The sequence below is a fragment of the Typopeltis vanoorti genome, chromosome 3 (genome assembly GCF_054136105.1).
Source record: "Typopeltis vanoorti isolate ZY-2024b chromosome 3, IOZ_Tvanoo_1.0, whole genome shotgun sequence".
In the NCBI taxonomy this organism is placed as follows: domain Eukaryota; kingdom Metazoa; phylum Arthropoda; class Arachnida; order Uropygi; family Thelyphonidae; genus Typopeltis; species Typopeltis vanoorti.
Window position 1 is genome coordinate 34401120 of NC_143551.1, and position 22090 is coordinate 34423209.

A 22090-nucleotide genomic window follows, 5' to 3' on the forward strand; every position below is an offset into this window, starting at 1 on the left:
CACTGTTCTTTTTTCTTCTCAAGTATTTAGAATTTCAGGGGTTATCCAATCATGATTTGGTCTTGATGTTGTACCAAGTATGTTTCTTGCAGTACTTATAACAATTTTTTTACCTTGATTCCACGTATTTTCTATACTGTCACAGGATAATCTTCTAAACTCATTTCCTATTGGTGTCTGATAATTATCTTGCATAGATTTCTCTTTCAGTTTTGACAGGTCCACTTTGTTGATAGGAGCTCGTGATTTACAATACTTGGATTTCAGTTTAATTTTTGCTGCTAGCAGTTCATGGTCAGTGTCGAAGTCTGGAGTTTTTAAAGTTCTAACATTTTGCACTGATGATTTCCAATTGCATTTGATTAGAATGTAATCAATACAGTTCTTTGTTGTACCATCTGGTGAGGTCCATGTGTATTTGTGGGAAGGTCTATGGAAAAAATCGCTGTTACAGATAAATAGATTATTTGCTTTATAAAATTCTTTCACCTCTTTCATTTCTGTTATCAACTCCGAAAACCTGCCCATAACATCCTCCATGCCTGGGGTGAACTTCCCAATTTTGGCATTAAAATCTCCCATCACTATTAATACATCTTTCTTATTGGTCTTGTCTATTAGATCTTGCAACTTATCATAAAATGTATCGATTTCTTCATCTTCATGTGACTGGTCGGGAGCATAGATTTGAATAATTGTAAAGTGAACATTTTTTCTTTACCTTTTAATCTGATAGCGATCATTCTTGGGCCATGTGGTTCTATGGCCATGACTGCATTTTGTAAACTATTATTCACTAAAATGGCAACTCCTTCTCCATGTATATTGTCCTCTCTGCCCGAGTAGAATAGTTTTCCTGAATTTAGATTTATAACTCCTTCTCCTGTCCAATGGGTTTCAGCCAAACCTAAAATGTCCATTTAATCCTAGCAAGTTTTTTCCATCAAATTTATTTTCCCAGGTTTTAACAGTATCCTTATATTTAAGGTTAAGAGATGCAAAATTCTATTGGCTGACCACATACTGAACTTCGACTGCTCCCCGTGATCTAGGATCAGTCGCGTCAGTTTCCTCGGACGCAATAACATTCTCTTGACACAGTGGAGACTCCTGATTCATAGGGTTGAATGGCAGAATAATGCAGCCGGCTTGCCACTCCACTGCGGCATCCTTTGGTCCACGACTCCTTATTCTTTATTCGGAGCAACCCGTTGGAGTTTCCCTGACATTAATTGAACAATGTGGTATCTACATATGAGAAAATTGCAGATATATTTTTAACTGTAATTTATAGATAAAATTACTTGTACATGTTGCTTTATGTAGCAATTTAAAAACATATAATTTGTCTGAGTCAGACAGCATTTGTATGAGTGTATAGGGTCCAGCCAAATGAGTAAACATGCTATTCCTTTCTTGTGTGAAGCGGCAGCATTCCACGAGAATATGATTGATTGTGAGATTAGTGTTGCATTCCTCGCACATAGGTATCAGCCCTCAGTAAATATGATTGGGTCAGATGATTGTGGCCAATGCTGAGCTTAGCTAGAACTACTACTGCTCTCCTGTTCCTACGTTAACTAGACTGCCAGTGCCTAATTTCAGGTTTAATCTCATGCAGTTTGTTAGTGCTTCTTGCCAGGAGTGCTACCATTGGGCTTTTAACTTTGATTTTATTATTTGTGTGTAGTCAGTGTATGGAACGGATAAACAAGATGTTGAGAAGGAATGAACTGAACTAGCAACTGCATCTGCGATATCATTTCCCTTAATTCCAATTATGCTAGGAATCTAGCAAAACTGAACATCGAAATTAAGGATCTTTATTTTGTATAACAGTTGCAACACCTCACCAAGCACTCGGTGAGGTGTTGTCTTCTCTGGTGTATAATCCACACCAAGTGTGGATTATACACCAGAGAAGACAGCCTGTAAAGAGCTTCATGAGTCTGTATAAATTATGCACTTTTGGTAGGCGTTTTGTTTTATATGTATAAGTGTGAGCTGAATGGCAAGTAACTCTTCTGTATAATTACTGCAATCTGATGGGATCTGGTTGGCAATTGTGATATTAGGAAACAGCAGCACTGCGAATAGAGATCTCTGGTCTTGAATCATCAGTATAGATGGGCAAGAAATCAGAGTGAACTCTGTGGGCATTAAACAGTTAAAGGTAGACAGATGCGGGGGAGGGAGGGGTATAAGAGGTTGCAAGGTGGGGTATAAGCAGTGGTGAGCTATAAGGGGCTCCAGCAAGCCCTTTGTTAAATTTTTCTCAAATTTGCGAGCCCCTTGTTCGTCTTGTTTGATAAACTTGTAGAACTAGAAAATACCACCGTGGAATGCATACATGCAGCCCTTTGTTAAATTTTTCTCAAATTTGCGAGCCCCTTGTTCGTCTTGTTTGATAAACTTGTAGAACTAGAAAATACCACCGTGGAATGCATACATGCTACTATAATTGCTACTTTAAATTCATATGGATTTTCTGATAACTATATAAAAAATCATTTCATTGCCTTTTGTTCTGATGGAGCTAGTGCAATGTTAGGAAACAAATCCAGTGTTGCAATCAAACTTCTACAAAAATTTCCCAACATTGTGATTTGTCATTGCGCTCATCATTTACACTTAGCATTAGACGATTCGATAAAAAATATTAAAGAAATAAATTATTTTGAAATATTTATAGATAAATTATATGCTTTTTATCATCAATCATTAAAAAAAAAAGCATATAATTTATCCATAAATATTTCAAAATGATTTATTTCTTTAATGTTTTTTATTGAATCGTCTATTGCTAAGTGTAAACGGTGAGCGCAATGCCAAATCACTTCTTTGGTGCATCAATCCGAAAATTGGTAAATATAGCAGCACATCACAACATCCTGTCTTGTGACTTCCTTTTTATCTCTTCATAAGTCTTAGCGCCAGTTAGAATCATTATGTTATTTATATATGAAATTCTTGGTCTGCCTCGTGGCCTCTTTTCTTCTACAGTCCCCGCCATTATTTTTGTAAATCAGTCCCCCATGCCTCAAATGGTGTCCAATTAGGCTTTTTCTTCTCATATTGATGTGTTTCATTAATGACCGCTCTTCATGAACTATATTCAGAACTTCTTCATTACTTTTCTCTCCAACTAATTTTCATCATCTTTCTCCAGCACCAAAGTTCAAATGCCTCCAACTTTTTCATGTATTGTTTTGTTAGAGTCCAGGCCTCACAACCATATAATGCAATGCTCCATATGTATGTTTTCACTAGCCTTTTTTTGAGCCACTAACCAAATCACAACATTGGGAAATTTTTGTAGAAGTTTGATCATCAATCACCAAAAAAGGTGCCTGTGTAGCTTAGTGGCATTTGCACACCACGACGCTTGGCCACACAAAGGAAGACTTGCTTTCGAGTCTAGTCGTCGACTAGAGGAAATTTTTCTAACGCTTTTTTCAACCGGTTCCCAAGTTAGTCGATCTCTGGCATGGGCAAGCAGGTTTTTTCTCCTGGGAACTCAGGTTTTTCGTCCCATAAACTCAAGAAAATCGACCGTAGAATCCACATTATTTCAGACATTAAATACGAATGTTAGGGACCATGAGATGGCAGCACTTGTTGAGTCGTCACTCTTCACTGTGTGGCACTTAATTAGTGATAGCCTTGGGTCAGCTATCTGTGATTGGGTACCAGTGGAGATTAAACTGCCCAATCAGTCTCCAAAAGTTCGATAGGGGTAAAAACGGCCTCGTCTACTCCCTTTATATATACGGGAATAAAAAGGTGTTAGCTGATTTTTTTTCTTTGATGATCATCAAAAAAATCGAGAGTTAAATACGATTGCAAAAGGCCTTGATATCGAAATTTGAAAGATCGGCCATGTGTTTGGACCACGACGGGCAGCTTGCAGTTTACAAACGGCTCTTGCTTTATGGAGAAATTACCCAGCTTTATGCAAGCATTTTCATCAACCGATAAATATAAGGGCTTTTTAAACTGACTTCTCAATTTGGAATTTTTAAAAGATCTGGCATTAATGATTCATATCCTACAGGAATTATCATATCTAGCAGAAGCTCTACAAAGTCGCAATATAAGTATTATAAGGGCTAAGTCAGACCTTTTTTTTTTGCTCGACGATGCGAGCCCTTTATTAAAATTTCCATAGCTCACCACTGGGTGTAAGCCTGCCAAGGGTGGGGGATGCTGTTTTGTTTCGTACAGGTAGTGTTGTTAATGCCAATAGCTTCCATATCTTCTTTGATGTGCATACCAAAAGGACAAAATGGCAGTCTGACATGTATAATAATGAGCCTCATGACATAGAGAAAAGAAACTGGTCCGTGTAGGATGATCATGAAGGGACTATTTTTAAGCCATAGTTGAGCGACAAATATTTTCATCTGAGTGATACAGGGGTTCATTTGATTTTACATAGGCACCAGTAGCTATTCATATACCCTACTGATGGATAGGGTCAAACCACTGGAGTGTGCTCTTCCTTGCAGAACTATAAACCTGGGCTCCATAATCAAATTTTAATCAACTAATCTCAAACTGTCCAAAACCATCCTCATTCAATCAGCATCAATATAAATAACTCAGTAATATGGATATGCATCAATTCAGAAGCTCAGTTTTTAAGAGTCCCTACAGACTATGTAAAAGTCTTCTTGAAGTTAGAGCTTTAACTCTTAACTGCTCCTCTATTTTGGAATAATCAAAATCACTTGCTTTTACAAATATCAATCGTAATACAGGAGGAAGAGTAAAGCCTATAAGCATGTAAATTGCATGGACATGTTATCCAAGACAACATTTACAGGTGTTTTGGTTCAGTGCAATTCAAACACTATATTTATATATCCTATTTTCATTAAATGATTTTCTTAGGAATGATTTACTTACCGATCTGGTGTTTTCTTTCATTTGTTGTCCTGCCATCAAAGAATTCATTCATCAAAGTCTCTAATGCCCTTAGAGACTCTTCATCTGATGCCTGCACAGAGAAATTAAGTGATATGAAACTTTTAAATGCAAAAAAATCACCTAAAATAAAAAAAAAATAACATATACTGTCAAAATTTAAGCATAAGAAAGTTTCTGATGCATTTCATACTGCAGATATTATTCATCATAAAATCATACAAAGCAAATGACAAAGCTAATATTCAGGAATACACAGGGCCGGTTTTATCATTAGGCGAACCTAGGCAATCGCCTATGGGTGTCAAGACTTTGGGGCACCAGATTTTGCTACATATAAAACTAACAGGAACTCCTGTATTCCATAAAATTCATGTATGTAAGCGTACCATTTCTTTGCTGGATGTATATACACATCCAGCAAACCTGGATAATATTCTGTCCACCCGCCGAAAGAACATGGATAAGAAGTGTTTTTTTTGACAGTCATGCACATTAGAAGGGGCAATAATCTTTCACACTGAAAAGAACACTTAACTAGATTACTTGCCGTATGTAGTAGCTATGTTCAGTTGCCTACAGCAAGAAACGCAGTTGCTTGCCATTTGCTCAGTAACTGGAATCTAAGTTATATCAGACTAAATACCTATGAGTTATATTCATTTTTCTGCTTGTTTTTACCGTATAATTATAGTTTTTAATGCCAGTGCAAAATAAGAAATGCTTTCATTATGGAAGAGCAATGTCACTATCAATTTTTTGGCTAATTATTTTAATCACCAATACATTTTAAAATTCTCCCAGAACTTGAAGATAATTATTTTTGTCAAACAATTATTTTATAAATTCATGAAAATTCGAATCTAAAAATGAATGCAGCCTCCATCTGTTCCAAATTAAGTTTTCTTTTCTATTCATAATCTTAGTTCGAAGGTTTGCACTTTTAAATTTTGCTTTATAGAGAAGCATATGTAAATCTTGAATCATATCATGTAATGCATAATTTTTATAAACGTAATCTGTAGGTTTTTGCATTTCAACTTTCTTGGTTTCCCCCAATCACCCCCTACAAATCGAAATAAACGGCAGTTATGAAGTCAGCTGTTATGTACATATTTTCGGTATTATGTGGCAGTTTTGAAGTAGCGATATTTTCCCTACATTTTATCCTTCGAAACAAGTGTAGGTGCATGCGTCAAAATGACATTTTATTTCCAAAATTTTCATAACAGAATTAATTTGCCTTTAATGGCTAATCCCCCCCCCCCCCCACACACACCCAAAATTATCACACACACAAATTACTGCTAGATAACATGAGCACTTTCTTTTTGTTTGAATTCATTATTTTTCCAAAGTAATTGTACTGTTACAGTTTTAAGAAAAAGACAAAGGCTAAGAATCTCTGATAAAATAGCATCGGATATAAATTTTTGATATTAAAGACTCACAATTGGAAACCTCGTGTAATGCAGTCTAACATTTGTTGTTCTTTAAAAAAAAAAAAAACGTTCCTAAAATTGAAACGTGGGACCCATATAATTTTATTTTGCAAGAAAAGAAAGCAAAATGTCATATTTTAATAAATGTTATTTAAAAATTATATAAATATTTGACATATTTCCAATGTAAACAAACGTTTTGATTATTTTCGCACATGTGAAATTCGTTTTTATTTGGGAAGAGACAATGAATAAATTGTGCAGCAAAAAAGGGTCAGATACCATAGGACAGTAAAGAAATTCCAAGTAATACAGTGCACATAAAGACAATAATCCGTTAACTAGGGGGGGGGGATATTAATAGATTTTCTATCTATTAAACAGATAGCATTCTACATTTTTATTAGGTAAAAGGGATTTTGAGTATATTTGCAAACAGATATATTCAACATAACTTAGCCAGTTTTGTTGTAAAAAGTGCCGCATTTGAAGAAATATTAGCGGCATAATAATAAAATAGCAAAATTCATAATGCTTCAGAATAACTTGATAATTTTGATAATACCAGAATAAGATGAGTCACATCTGTAGAAATCTATTATTATTATTAGTCCTTTTAATTTTGAACTCTATAAAGATATTTAATAAATTAGTTGTATTTTCGTGTTTTTAATTAAACTAGTTTCATTTTGTCACAGATGGTTTTTGCTTCTGAACTACCTGGATTATCGTTCTTATTAATATTACTATATTCCAATCTCCTTCTCTGGAAATTTTTTCTTACTAAATGCTTGACTTGTGCTGACCAATCACTGACTTAGCAGTTTAATCCAGAGATTAAATATATGGTCAGTTTAATCCATAACCTTCTTAAGGATATTTCACCCTGTGATTTCCCAGAATACTGTTAGGAAAGAACAGATCTCTGAGTATTGAACTTGCGATCATTTTGAAACAAGTTTCTGAGACAGAGGTTTTTTTTGATGCTACTGCTGCTATTTGTATTAATTAATGGGTAAGAGCAGTTTCCATATCACATAAACAGAGCATTTGATTTTCATGTTTATTATTATTTATAAATTAAATTGATTTTTCAGTTCATTTTTTTGTACATCAAGATTCTAGTTATTTTAGGGTAAAATGTCGAGTAAAAAAGTAGATGTTAGCGAGCATAGCAAGTTATCGTTACTATTGATTGCTTCTACGTTTTAACTAAAGCTGGAATTATTATGCTTATTACTGCAACTTAAAAAAATCAAATCTGGAGTTGAATAAATCTTAATTGTGCAATAAAGTTGGAACTGAATTAATCCTATATATATATATATATATATATATGTGGCGATTAGTTTTTACTCGGTTGTTATACATTTCAAAAAATAGATTTAATGACTCCAAGACCGAGATAACATATAAAGATTTTAATGATAAATACTACTAGTTTCGGCATATAGCAGCCTTCTTCAGGTATTTATAAAGGAAAGGAATACTAATAAACATTGAATTATTTAAATAAACAAACTGGAAATTACAGGTACAAATTGCCTCACATAATCGATACATAAAAACGTTGTATTTTTCAAGTATATATATATATATATATATATATAGGATAAATTTGACAGTTTCGTAAGGAAAAAGAAAATCTTCTTTGTATCTATTAAATTTAATGAATTGACAAAAAAACATTACAGGCAGAGTTAATTACAATACTATCAACAAGATTTACTCAAAATAACCACCATTAGCATCGATCACAGCTTCAATTCTGCTTCGGAACCTCGAACAAGCTGATGCTACAGTCTCCCTGGGAAGGGCCGCAAAAACTGTTTTAATTTTATCCATTAACTGGACTTTTGTATTACTGGAAGTGCGATTGGTGTCTTTTTCAACTGCGCCCCATACAAAATAATCCATGGGGTTAAGGTCTGGGGAGTTTGGAGGTCAAACATTTGGACTGGTGAAGTCATAGAAATTTTCAGACAACCATTTTTGACTTTTCCCAGAGGTGTGGCAAGGGGCCGAATCCTGCTGCCATACATACGGCCTACCATTGGCTACCCTTGTTATCCAGGGCTTGACTACAGTTAGCAACTCCACGAACAAAGCCCGAATTCCAATGCCAGGGTTCTTCAACACCTGTTCCTGCAGATTTGCGAGGAATTCTGCTGTACGAACGCAATCAGATCGTCTGCTAGGGATCTTTCTTCTTGCTACATCCTCGTAGTCACCATTGCAAGTCTCTAGTTCATGCCTGATTGTTTTTACTGTATTCAGGGAGCATTACGAAGCAGTCGTAATATCCTTATTTTGATGGCGGGCACGAATCATCATGATACAAGTTATTCTCTTCCATGATTCAGGTGGGTTCCAGCTATCCATCCTTTCTGACATCTTGTATATGAATGAAGAAGGGTCCAAACTTTTAAATGAAGAGAAGTGTGTGTTAATACATGTAACTTACGGAAAAATATAATTAATTATAAATATGTCAAATTTATCCCGAACACCCTGTATATATATATATATATGCTTTTTATATGAATCCCAGGCCTCCAGTAAGTAAGGTGGTCTCGCACTAGGCGACAAAATTTACCTTTCACCTAAAGTTGGATTGTTGGAAAGCAGATAAGTTAACCATTCTGTCAACCAGGGAGGCATACTGTGCATGTTGCTGCAAACTGAAAAGTTTTATATTTATATTTAGATCCATGTTGTAATTCCATAAATATAATTTTTGCTACAATTATTACTGTAAATTCAAAATTTTTATTTTTAGTGAGAATATCTGAACTTTACAGTTGATGTTCCTATTTTTACCTTGATTAGCAAGCTTAATTTGATTGCATTTAATTCTTTTTTTTTAAAAAAAACTTTTATCCTTATACAATTATTTAAGAAGCAACCTCTACCAAAATAAAACAAGTGACCTGTCGTTATTATGCATGCATTGAATCAGATATAATGGACTCAATTATGACATTATAGATATATTTGCTAAAACCAAAGCCAGAAAAAAAACCCATAAAACTTTTAGTTGATTATTTTAATTTAAATTTGAACTGCTGTATTTTTATACTTTTTTTAAAATGCAAATATATGTATATCAATGTTGTATTGTGTTATTAAAATTAGTTATCATGGAAATATTGACTTTTATTTTCAATAAACTAAAAAAAGTGCTGATTTTTGAGGACTCAATGTTGCGCCTCGGGTCTCCAAAAGTATAAATGCGGCCCTGGACACTTTGTAATGCTAGCAGTGAACACTCATTTTCTGTACTTAAACATGTTAAAAATATTTACAAAATTCCTTAAGTCAGATGCATTTAAGAAATTTGTCAATTATGTTCATAGAAAACGATATTGTTGAATTATTAGATTATAAATGTATGATAGATAAGTTATATAGTTATAACTTATAAGATATATATAACTGATAAATACTTCATTAAGTAAATGTATAAAAATTTATTTGTGAATTACTGAATAGTTTAAAGTCCATATTTTTTATAATGAAGTTTATTTTTATTTATAAATATTTCAGTTACTGGATTTTGAAAATGGATAAAAAGAAATCTGGTTTTCAATATCACAAACGTAAAGCAGAAAAGGAAGAAAGTTTGAAAAAACAAGAAGGCGCATTTTTAAAATATTTTTACCGAGAAGATCGTAATCGCATAACAAGAAGAAAATCTTCAAGATTATTCATTAGATAATTCTTCTATAGTTTCGATTAATGAATTGGAGAAGAATTATACAGATACCAAAAATTGAATTAAAACATCGAAGGAGAAATCTACAGATCATATGAGTATTGTCGATTCTAAAGCTGGTTGTTCTACAGATCCAATCATGAAAGGATTTGATTTTACAAATTTAAATTATAATGACCCAACAACTTGGTGGCCTGTAAAATTTTACAGGACACCAAGTCCTGTAAAATTTTAGTTCAACTTCCATGTTCAACTAATAGTTGACATCAATTACGTCAACTATTAGTTGAACATAGACCTGAACAGATTCATAATTTATATTTTCCGAAAGATAACAATAGAAGATTTTCAATGACTCATTATACTCTAAGACTATTTAACGGCGAGACAATGCAGCGTTTGTGGTTATTATATTCAAAAATCCACAGATTCTGAATTTTGCTTCTGCTGTTTAGTATACGATCAATGGCAGATTAACCTTGCTGATTCTGGATTGAGGGACTGGAAAAATGCTTCTATTATAGCTGCGCATGAAAAAAGTCGAAGACGTTGAAAATTCCCATAAGTGGAAAGAATTAAAAGTTTGAATAAAAGAAACCATTGATGAAGAGAACTTGCTAGTTATTAGAAAAGAGGAGAAACATTGGGTGCAAGTATTAGAACGACTCTTTGCTTGAGTTCAGACGTTAGCTATTCAAAATTTACCATTTCGAGGAATAAATAAGACACTGTTTTTGCATGGAAATGGAAATTTTTTGAAATTTGTCGAATTTCTAGCCAAGTTTGATCCAAGAATAAAAGATAAAGACACATACGTGCATTATCTTGGAAAAGATATTAAAAATGAAATAATAAGCATCTTCGCCAATGAGATAAAAAAGAAAATTTTAGAATCTGTTGTTGCCGCAAAATATTTTTCCATAATTATTGACTGTACATCCGACATTGGTCACACAGAACAAATGAGCATAGTACTTCGATTCATAGACACTAGTAATAGCATGGTTTCTATAAAAGAACACTTTTTGGGATTTATAGAAATAAAAAATACCACTGGAGAATTTTTATCAAATGAAATACTAGGAACTCTAGACAAATTTTCATTACCAATACAAGATTTACGAGGTCAAGAATACGATAACGCCAGTAATATGAAAGGTGATGTAAAATGTGTGCAGCGACGAATTTCAAATATTAATCCAAGAGCAATGTATGCACCTTGTAGTTCACATTCATTAAATTTAGTAGTGAATTGCACTGCTAATACTTTAGATGCCACAGCATTTTTTGACACGGTACATCGTCTATATATATTTTTTTTCCAGTTCGACTTGATGGGAATACCTCAAAAGACACATGAGTAATTTTACACTCAAACCAGTCTGTGATACACAATGGGAGAGTCGAATTAACTCGTTAAAGCCCCTAAGATATAATTTCTCCGATGTGTGCGAAGCACTGTAAGAAATATCTCAAGATTATAGTTTATGAGGATTAAGTGTAAATACCATGAAATGAGACGCAAGTAGTCTTCTTAAAACTTTAAGGAAGTTCAAATTGATCGCATCCTTAGTAATGTGGTATAATGTACTTTTTGAAATAAACTTTACAAGTAAACAACTTCAGAATACAAGCCTTGATATAAATGGTGCCATAAATTGCATTAATGATACAAAGAATTTCTTAATGAAAATCCGAAATGAGGATGAGTTTGAAAAGATGTTAACAGATATGGGAAGAAGGAAAAAAAAAAAAAAAAGCTGGTCTTAAGTGTAATGCCTAATTATAAACAATAAACAGTTAAACTTAGAAAAATAAACAAACAATTTGTGTATGAAACAGAGGATGAATTCATAACAGGTTTTAAACAAAAATTTAAGGTAGATTTTTATTTTTCAATTATTGATACCGCAATTGCATCTGTTGATGAAAAATTCAAGCACATGTCTATAATTAATGAAAAGTTTGGTTTTCTTTTAAATATATATGAATTTCAAAAAATTACTTCAGCAGAACTGCTTAAAAAATGTTTGATATTAGAAAATGATTTATCACATGATAATTCTAGAGATATTGACGGAACAGATTTACGTAGTGAATTACAAATAATAGCAAGGCGAATTCCAGAAAATACTTCCTCGTAGATGTCCTGTCATACATATGCAAAGCAAAAATAATTTAGAAAATAGTGTTCCAAATGTGTTTATTGCTCTGATAATTTTTTCGACATTGCCAGTATCGGTAGCAATTTCAGAAAGGAGTTTCTCAAAATTAAAACTTACACTCGCTCTGTGATGGCTCAGGAACGACTCACTGGTCTAGCAATAATATCTATAAAGCATGAAATTGCATCTACAATCAATATAGATGAATTCAAAACTTTGCCAAAGCCCGAAAGATTAAATTCTCATAATTTTTGTATTTAAGATGTAATAATTTTCTTGCATTATTAGGATACAGATATTAGGAGTAACATCTGTATCCTAAGATATAAATCCTAATATCTAATACAGATATTAGGAGTAATCATATGTATACAAATGAATTGTTTTTGATTAATAAATTTTATATATAAACATTTATATATAAATGTTCATAATGATATTTTTATAAATATCCACATGAAGGTGTACATGTGCTTGTGTGAGTATAACAAAATATATATACAGCAATCCCTCGATTAGTGTGCCTAATGTGTTCTTTAAAACAGGCGCATTAATCGAAAACTCACTAATCGAATATAATAACCTATGGGAAAAAGTATAATTCGTTCCTCAAATTTCTTTTTGAACCTTAATTTTTTTTATAAAAGAATTAAGGTATGTCTCGGGGCCTAGTTAAAGTAAAATCATGAAGCTGAAAGACTATAAAACATATTCAGAATATAAATTTTATTATTCTACTTCTTAACAAAGAATTCAACACAGCTTGGCAGGCATTTTGTTTCTTTTTTTCATACAACCTACGGTATGGCCCTATTGCCTCTTCTGCAAATTTTACTGCTTCTCTATTCATCAGGGTCAGCCTCTGCATTGCTGCTTAAACACTTCGCTTGTACGAAAACTATTATATACCGCCAAATGTTATAATCCGCTTGCAGGCAATTTTTATGACCGATCATAAACAGCGGTATTCTCTTTCCCAAATGTTAAAAGGTTACGATGTGTGAAAATTAACGATACACAAATGTTATTAGGAGTTCTGGGTACGAGCTTTGACATATTCTCTAATATTATTCTCCTCAGAATATTTTCACTATAAAATATTTATTAATAAAAAATGCTTAGAAAACTAAAATGAAAAATTCCAGGAACTTCTCGCAGAACACAGTTTGAGAAACCCTGGTATACATATGTACATGGAAGTATGTGTAGTATTCCATTAAAAATAACTTTGTAAAATGTTTTAAATAGGTAACTAAATTATTTCATTCTGGTGATTTTTTTAAAATAGGCATAAAAATGTATAGATGGAAAATTTTTAAAATCTAACATTTATTTTTAAGATTGTGTGTGTGTGTGTGTGTGTGTGTGTGTGTGTGTGTGTGTATATATATATATATATATATATATATATAGGCACACTAATCGAATTTGGGTATTGAAAAAAATGACACACTAATTACTGCATAGATACATTGTATAGGACCACCTAAATTTTCTTTGTCTGGGGGGAGGGGGTCAGATACTCTCGCACTGGTCCTGAGAATACAGCAACAAACAATTAGGAAAATCCTCGAAAGAGATGCAAGTATAGTTCACCCACTGATTAGAGATCCCACGACAATTCTGCGCACGTCAGAAAAAGGAGAATCTATTCTGATAACAGGGTAATCAATGTCTTCTGGGATGAGTTAATTATACAGGTAGGAAAATTCAGCTTTACTTTTACAAACATTGCTGTTTTTAAAGTGCAACTATTTTGCTTGTATAACAGTTGGAAAAATGTACGTAGAGTATTAACAAAATTAAAAAAGGTATAGCATAAAACAAAAATTTAACTAAGTTTATTTTTAAGAAAGTTTTCTATAAAATAAAAATAATCATACAGAAAAACAGAAATTTTTTCAAATGAATTTAGATATTCTAAACTTACAGTTGACAGAACTGAGACACTTTAATGTCTTAAACTGATTAATTATTTATGACTTGTTGCAACTCTTTTAACAAGCCCATGCAAAAAAATACCATTATCAAATTCTTTTAATCTTCAGAGTCAACTGAATTGGTGTCTGAATCGCCATCACTTTCACTTAAACTGATCACCAAAGGTTCACATAATTCTTCGATAATTCCGTCTCTGTCCCAATGCACATTTTCCAATGAGGTGATATGAGAGCAATATTTTCCCCAGTTTTGAACTGTAATACTTTCAATCGCCTGTTCTGAAAGCTTAAAAAAAGTTTCGATATGTCAATATCCCCAGTTATGTTACGATGGCGAATGAAACTTTTCACTTCTGCCCAAACATACTCAATAGCATTAATATCGCAAAGATATGTTGGTAGCCTCAAAACTAGAAATCCATGCTCTTTGAGCATCGTGTCGAATTTAAATAGTTTAGTTGTGGGTGTGTTTCTTTTGTCCAAAAGCAATTCAATTTTTCGCATATCTGGGGAATGAGAAATGTTATTTGCAGAGAGCCAATCCATAAGAACTTGCTTCTTATTAGACCAATTTGGAACTTTGTTTAATCAAATAGAGTGATATGAAGCGTTATCAATTATAACAGCATTTTTAGGAAGGTTTGGAATCAGTTTTTCTTCTGCCCACTTTTTGAAGATCATAGAATTCATTTGCCCATGGTAATCTCCAGTAGTTGAATTGGCTTTGTATAGCAAGTTTGAATTTGGTAAAAAACCGATTCCTCCACCTGCACACAAAATTATTATGCGCCACGAGGCATTTCCAGTTTGTAGCACTCCACATTCTTCTTTAGACTACCAACATTTTCCATAAGTTAAATTACTATTAATCCAAGTTTCATCTAGATACAAATTGGTCTTTTCTCCTCCCTGAAACCTCTTATTGTTCTAGATAAAACAATGTCATTTCGCTCCGTGATAAGTTTCCTTTTATTCTGGGACTTTTTAAAACAAAATCCGATTTCATGAAGTATTTTCCTTAAAGTTTCTCTTTTCTAAGGAAAATTAATTTTTTTCTTTTAGCAGAAATCAATTTCGGAACAGTTGGCACTCTTTTCTCGACCACGTAAAATTCATGAATAGTTCTTATAACATCTACATCAAAATCATTCAAAGCTATGGTTTCGATTTTTTTTCCTCTGGCACTTTTTTTAGGAGATTTAAATTTTAGCTTACCTTCACCTTTTGATTCCCTACGAATTCTTTTAACAATCGATCCCGATGCAATTGCACTTGCACGTTTTATGACTTGAGAAAGGGGAACAAGGAGACGGCCTTCTGACGATTCTTTTTCGCAGAATGTCAGCACATTATTTAATATTCTTTTGCAAGAGCTACTGAAACGTTTAACAACAGAACTTGTTGACTGTACTGGATCATTCATACAAATTAATAAAAAAATAATGCAAAAAAGCAACAACAAAAATCAAGCTAGTACTAGTACAGCGACAGACAAGAAAGCACATGATGTCGCATGTTGGTGACCAATTTGTACATCTTTCATTTCTTTCTCCCCTTCAGCATTAATTGATTATTCTTGGCAAAATGCCAAGGAGAGACCTACAAACGGTGGGCGAGCTACATAAGATAACATGATCCAGTTATAGTTTGTATCTGGATGCATAGAAACGATATCAAGTGTTTAGTATTGTTGGAGAAAAATAGATTTTACTCTCTCTCTTTCCATTATTTATCATTATGCACTATATTATTATGCAATACACATTTATCCAAGTACATCCCTAGTTCAGTACTTATATTCAAAAAAAAAAAAACAAAAACACTATAAAATACTTGTCAAAATTATGCCAAAAGAATAACGTGCAACCTTGATACACTTAAAGTTTATAAAATCAGAAGATATATTCATCACCTCAAAATAAAATATATATATATCTATACAGTCATCGCTTTATTTACGTATGTTCGAGTTATGTCCTTTAGAAAATACGTCCGTGATCCCATTTTTGGCTATACTTTCGACAGGACGCAAGCCAGTGCAAAGTAAAAAGGTTTATATTTAGCAACAATGCAGAGGCAACAGTGCATTCAGCAGCAAGTCGGCACTTGGATTCAACAGTTCCTCTGTTGATTTTGTTTGAAAAATATGCTATTTATGTATTTATCGTTAATTATTTCACAATATTTTGTACAATATGGTCCCTACATGCCCAATTAAAAAACCTGGTGAAGAATCACAGAAAAATGTGAACAATTGATCTTAAAACAAAGTTGCAAGTTATAAAGCAACACGAAGCTTGCCAGCACCAGACTTGCCCTCCAATAGATCCTCATTAAAAAATTTAGAATCTACTCATTCCAATTATCTTCTCAAGTTCCCTTCTCAGTTAATTTTACTCGCTTGCCTTATAGTTCCATATATATCGCTTCTTAGTCAATGCCCTTACATACATTGTCACTGAAGCCAAAACTGCACAATCACTCAATCAGAAACAGACTGGTCACATCATTTGTGCATTATACACCTCCGTAGCGCAATTGGAAGAACAACAGTACATTGCGCCCTTTGATTGGAATAGGCCTAAGTTCGATTCTCGCCGCGACGGGAGATATCTTTATCTGGATGATTTCAATCGAAGGTGAGTTAGCCGATCTCATACGGTGGTAGCAGGGTTTTTCTCCCGGAAACGAGTTTTTCATCCCACATATAGACAAATTGGCCCTTTAGAACACATGCAATTTACAGACAAAATATATTAGTTGTGGTAGTGGTGGAGGTGGGCAGTAGATGGCGTTGATTGTAGTAGAGGTTCGGTTGAGACGGTTGTAGGTGTCCTCCTTCAATGAGTCTTCGGACTCCTTGGAGGTGTCACGAAAAAAAAATGCTCATTGATGAGCATTTTTTCCACAGTTAACCAACCAAGAATTCAGGATGTACAACCATCAAAGCCTAGTGCTTTGCTGGTTTTAACATCCTTTAAAGTCACAGTAATTTCATCTTAGGTAAATTCTCTTGAAAACTGGGAACTATCAGTTGCACTTCATTGCAAGTTTCTCAGTAATCTTTTAACCTCTTGTGGGTATTGATCTTGAGGGACTCTAGACAGCGAGGTTATTCAACAGGCAATTTGATCTGGAGTCACTAAAAGATCTTTAGGGGTGACTGGGTTACTTCCACCTAACTTCTTTAATAGGCTCCATGTTTTTCTACTTGATTTTCTTACGTCTAAATCCTCTGTAGTTTTTATCCATTATTCTCTGCACTCGTTATCAAGCTTCTGGAGTAATTCATCAGCTATGTCACAGTTGCCAGATTCTAAATAGACTTGGTATAGCTTTTCAGTCTTTATTCCAACCAGGTAAGTATTCTTTTTGGAAACCCTTTAGAATATATTTCTTTGGTGTTGATATGGCTGCTCCAATGAATCTGTTGGAGTTTTTACACACAGGTGGTATCCATCTTACTACTTTATCCAGTTCTTGTGAAAAATCCTTCCAGTTCGCTTTCCTAAAATTCCATCCTGGTCATGGAATAGACGGAATTATTGGTATAGTTCGCCCACCGATTAGAGGACCCTCGACACTTCTGCGCATGTCAGAAAAAGGAGAAGCCATTCCGATAATAGGGTAATCAATCTGTCTTTTGGAATGCGTTTGTTTATTATTACAGGTTGGAAAATTTAGATTTTCTTTTACGAACATTGTAGTTTTTAAAGTGTAACTATTTTGCTTGTATAACAGTTGGAAAAATGTACGTAGAGTATTAACAAATTTAAAAAAAAAAGGTATAGCATAAAATATAAATTTAACTAAGTTTATTTTTAAGAAAGTTTTCTATAAAATAAAAATAATTATACAGAAAAACAGAAATTTTTTCAAATGAACTTAGATATTCTAAACTTACAGTTGAGAGAACTGAGACACTTTAATGTCCTAAACCGATTAATTATTTATGACTTGTTGCGACTCTTAACAAACCCACGCAAAAAAAGGTTGGAAAAAAATACCATTATCGAATCCTTTTAATCTTCAGAGTCATCTGAATTGGTGTCCGAATCACCATCACTTTCACTTAAACTGATCACCAAAGGTTCACATAATTCTTCGATAATTCAGTCTCTGTTCCAATACATATTTTCCAATGAGGTGACATGAAAGCAATATTTTCCCCAATTTTGAACTGTAATACTTTCAATCGCCTGTTCTGAAAGCTTAAAAAGTTTCGACATGTCAATATCCCCAGTTATGTTGCAATGGTGAAGGAAACTCCTCACTTCTGCACAAACATACTCAATAGCATTAATATTGCAATGATATGTTGGTAGTCTCAAAGCTAGAAATCCATGCTCTTTGAGCATCATGTCGAATTTAAATAGTTTAGTTGTGGGCGTGTTTCTTCTGACCAAATTAAGCAATTCAATTTTTTGCATATCTGGGGAATGAGAAATGTTATTTGCAGAGAGCCAATTCATAAGAACTTGGCTCTTATTAGACCAATTTGGAACTTTGATCGAATAGAGTGATATGAAGCGTTATCAATTATAACAACAGCATTTTTAGGAAGGTTTGGAATCAGTTTTTCTTCTGCCCACTTTTTAAAGATCGTAGAATTCATTTGCCTATGGTAATTGGCTTTATATAGTAAGTTTGAATTCGGTAAAAAACCCATTCCTCCACCCGCACACAAAATTATTATGCGCCATGAGGCATTTCCAGTTTGTAGCACTCCACATTCTTCTTTAGACTACCAACATTTTCCATAAGTTAAATTACTATCAATCCAAGTTTCATCTAGATACACAATCGGTCCTTTCTCCTCCCTGAAACCTCTTATTGCTCTCAAATACTGCGTTCTAGATAAAACAATGTCACTTCGCTCCATGATAAGTTTCCTTTTATTCTGGGACTTTTTAAAACAAAATCTGATTTCATGAAGTATTTTCCTTAAAGTTACTCTTTTCCAAGGAAAATTAATTTTTTCTTTTAAGCACAGAAATCAATTTCGGAACAGTTGGCACTCTTTTCTCAACCATGTAAAATTCGTGAATAGTTCTTATAACGTCTACATCAAAATCATTCAAAGCTATGGTTTCGATTTTTCTTTCTCTGGTGCTTTTTTTAAGCAGATTTAAATTTTGGCTTACCTTCACTTTTTGATTCCCTACGAATTCTTTCAGCAGTCGACCCCGATACGCCCAATACTGAGAAAAGGGAACAAGGAGACGATTCTTTTTCAGAGAATGTCAGCACATTATTCAATATTCTTTTGCAAGAGCTACTGAAACGTTTAACAACAGAACTTGTTGACTGTACTGGATCCATCATACAAATTAATAATAAAAAAATAATGCAAAAAAAGCTACAACAAAAATCAAGCTAGTACTAGTACAGCGACATACAAGAAAGCACGTGATTTCACATGTTGGCGACCAATTCGTACATTCTTCATTTCTTTCTTCCCTTCAGCATGAATCGACTATTCTTGGCAAAATGCCAAGGAGAGATCTACAAACAGTGGGCGAACTATATTTATAATACTACTTCTGCCAATACTGGGAAATGTTGGCTATGTGAAAAATCTTCAAGGACTCATCTTGTTGTGTTTAGCAGTTGATATTGCAAATTTTGAAGAACAAAGCAGAGGTCTGAGCTGTATCCCCTATTCCATGCCACAGCCTTAAAGGTTCCTTTGTCCTTTGCATTGAATATTAAGCTCAGACTGTCTTGCTCAGCTCAGTTTGTTAATGCTTCACCATTTCCATCATTATCACTGTAATTCCACAAAGTGTGATGGCTGTTAAAATCCCCTATGTAGATAATAGGATGTGAAAATTACTTCAGGTGGCCATTTAATGAAGGGAGAGTTATAGATATTAATGACTGAAATCTTAATTCTAGATATGATAGTATGTATAATCTGATTAATGTGCTGATATTGAGCAGTCTCTATATTATTATGTACATTGCACAGCCATGAGCTTGATATGTAGCTTCTAGAATATCATACCCTTCAATTGTTCATTATCTGTGTCTCTTGAATGACAGCTATGTCTATATAATTTTCTTGAAGGATTTTTGAGAGATAGACATTTAGCAAAAGCTAATTCCTTCAATGTTGAGTTGGCACATCTGGAAATTAGTACCCAGCTTTGTCTATAGCCAGGAGATCATTAAGATAGGTCTAGCTCATTTAGCAATTGCTCTAGCTCATTTAGCATTACCCAGGGTGCACCACGTGGAGGTGAGCCAGAAATGCACACCCAAGAGTTGACTGAATCTTGAACCATATGACATGATGAAAAACGTTGCTGTTTGACATGATGAATAATGCCATTAGATTATTAGTCAGTTTTGACTTCTCAACTGAATGCACAAATCCACACTTTCTTGTAATTACACTTCTAGTTTTCCTGACTATAAGCAAACAAAGTTTGCATGTGAAGTATTGTCACAACTAGACTACTTGTATATAGAAGCTATTGACTTCCCATTAATTGCCTTAGTTATCCCATAATGCAGTCTATTAATATGAAGTAAATCTATAGCAAAAGTTGTCATACTTTGGACATATTATGCGAGCAAATGACAGTCTGGAGAAGATGATAATGCTTGCTAAAGTTGATGGAAGCAAGAGAAAAGGAAGACAAAGAATTAGATAGGTGGATGGAGTTAAAGAAACATCTGGAGTGCACTTGGATGTTCTGAAAGACATGGTCAGGGACAGACTGGAATGAAGAGTATGTTTGTGGAGTCGCCAGGAGTTGGAAACGACTCGATGGAACATAACACACACAAATCTATAGTTTATACATAGAAGTAGCCTAGTTATGAAGATACCTCACATGCAAACTTTGCTTACATTTGAATGAAGGATTAATCAAGAATATAATTTCTTGGCATTTTTAATTTAATTTATAATGAGGTGAAAAAAATTCTATAAGTGCTTTTATGATTTCGACTCCCATGCAGTACTATGCAACACTATCAAAGCCTTGATATGTCCAATGTAACACTTTTTTTCCCCTCTCAATCACTTATCTCATACTCTTACTACTTTCATGCTGCATCTCCATTTTGCATCCTAACACCTCCATTCTTGCTCACATTTCATGCATGTACCACTCTACCTACGTCACCACATTCTTTTCTGCAAATTTCTTCAAAATGGATGCTCTTTTATGCACTGATAGTAGCATACTAAATACATATATGTATAATAATGTCATACCGTACATTAGAACTTCGTGTAGCAAGTAGTTTAGTTGTGATGTTGTTATGATCAAGTGCACATTCCTGATCCTGTAAGCTAACAATTTCCACTTTCTGGATACTGAAGGACATTACTGGCAAACAATTTGCAAATGAGAAACACACAGAATGCTTTTTTTTCTATTATAGACACTCAACACAGACTTCTTTTAATCAGAGATATAGAACATGATGCCAAGGTTGGACAAATGCATAGACATCACTAATAATCATGTGGAAAACTGATTCATGCTGAAATCACCCATGCAATTATGCCAGAATACAGTCACAAAATACTGCTTGTACTGTCTGACTACAGATGCAAGACCTTTCGACACTACTGCACATGGCAGAAGAAGGCGAATCCATTCCGATAATAGGATAATCAATGATGAGTGTTTATTATATGTCAGAAAATTAGCTTTTCTTTTATGAAAATTCTAGTTTTTAAAGTGGTAACTATTTTGCTTGTGCAACAGTTGGGAAGTTTTACATATATAAAGTACGTGATTTCACATGTTGGTGATGAATTTGTACATTGTCTTATTCCTTTCTCCTGCTTCAACATGAACTGACTCTTCTTGGGTTCTTAGTTGTTTATATTCTTTTAAAATGACAGTAATTAAAATAATTGAATGGAAATTTGTGTTCAAC

The 22090-nt window shown here is 33.7% G+C and overlaps 1 protein-coding gene across 2 annotated transcripts in view; it reads right to left on the minus strand.

Moving 5' to 3' along the window:
* Positions 1 to 22090, minus strand: part of ebo (exportin ellipsoid body open) — a 292683-nt gene that overhangs the window by 250132 nt on the left and 20461 nt on the right. The window contains exon 3 of one of the 2 annotated variants that reach the window (XM_090415530.1): positions 4909 to 4999. In XM_090415530.1, coding sequence (XP_090271656.1) covers positions 4909 to 4999 — 91 coding nt within the window. Of the gene's footprint in view, positions 1 to 4908; positions 5000 to 22090 lie in introns of those variants that run through there. The other variant, XM_090415531.1, reaches the window with a different exon arrangement.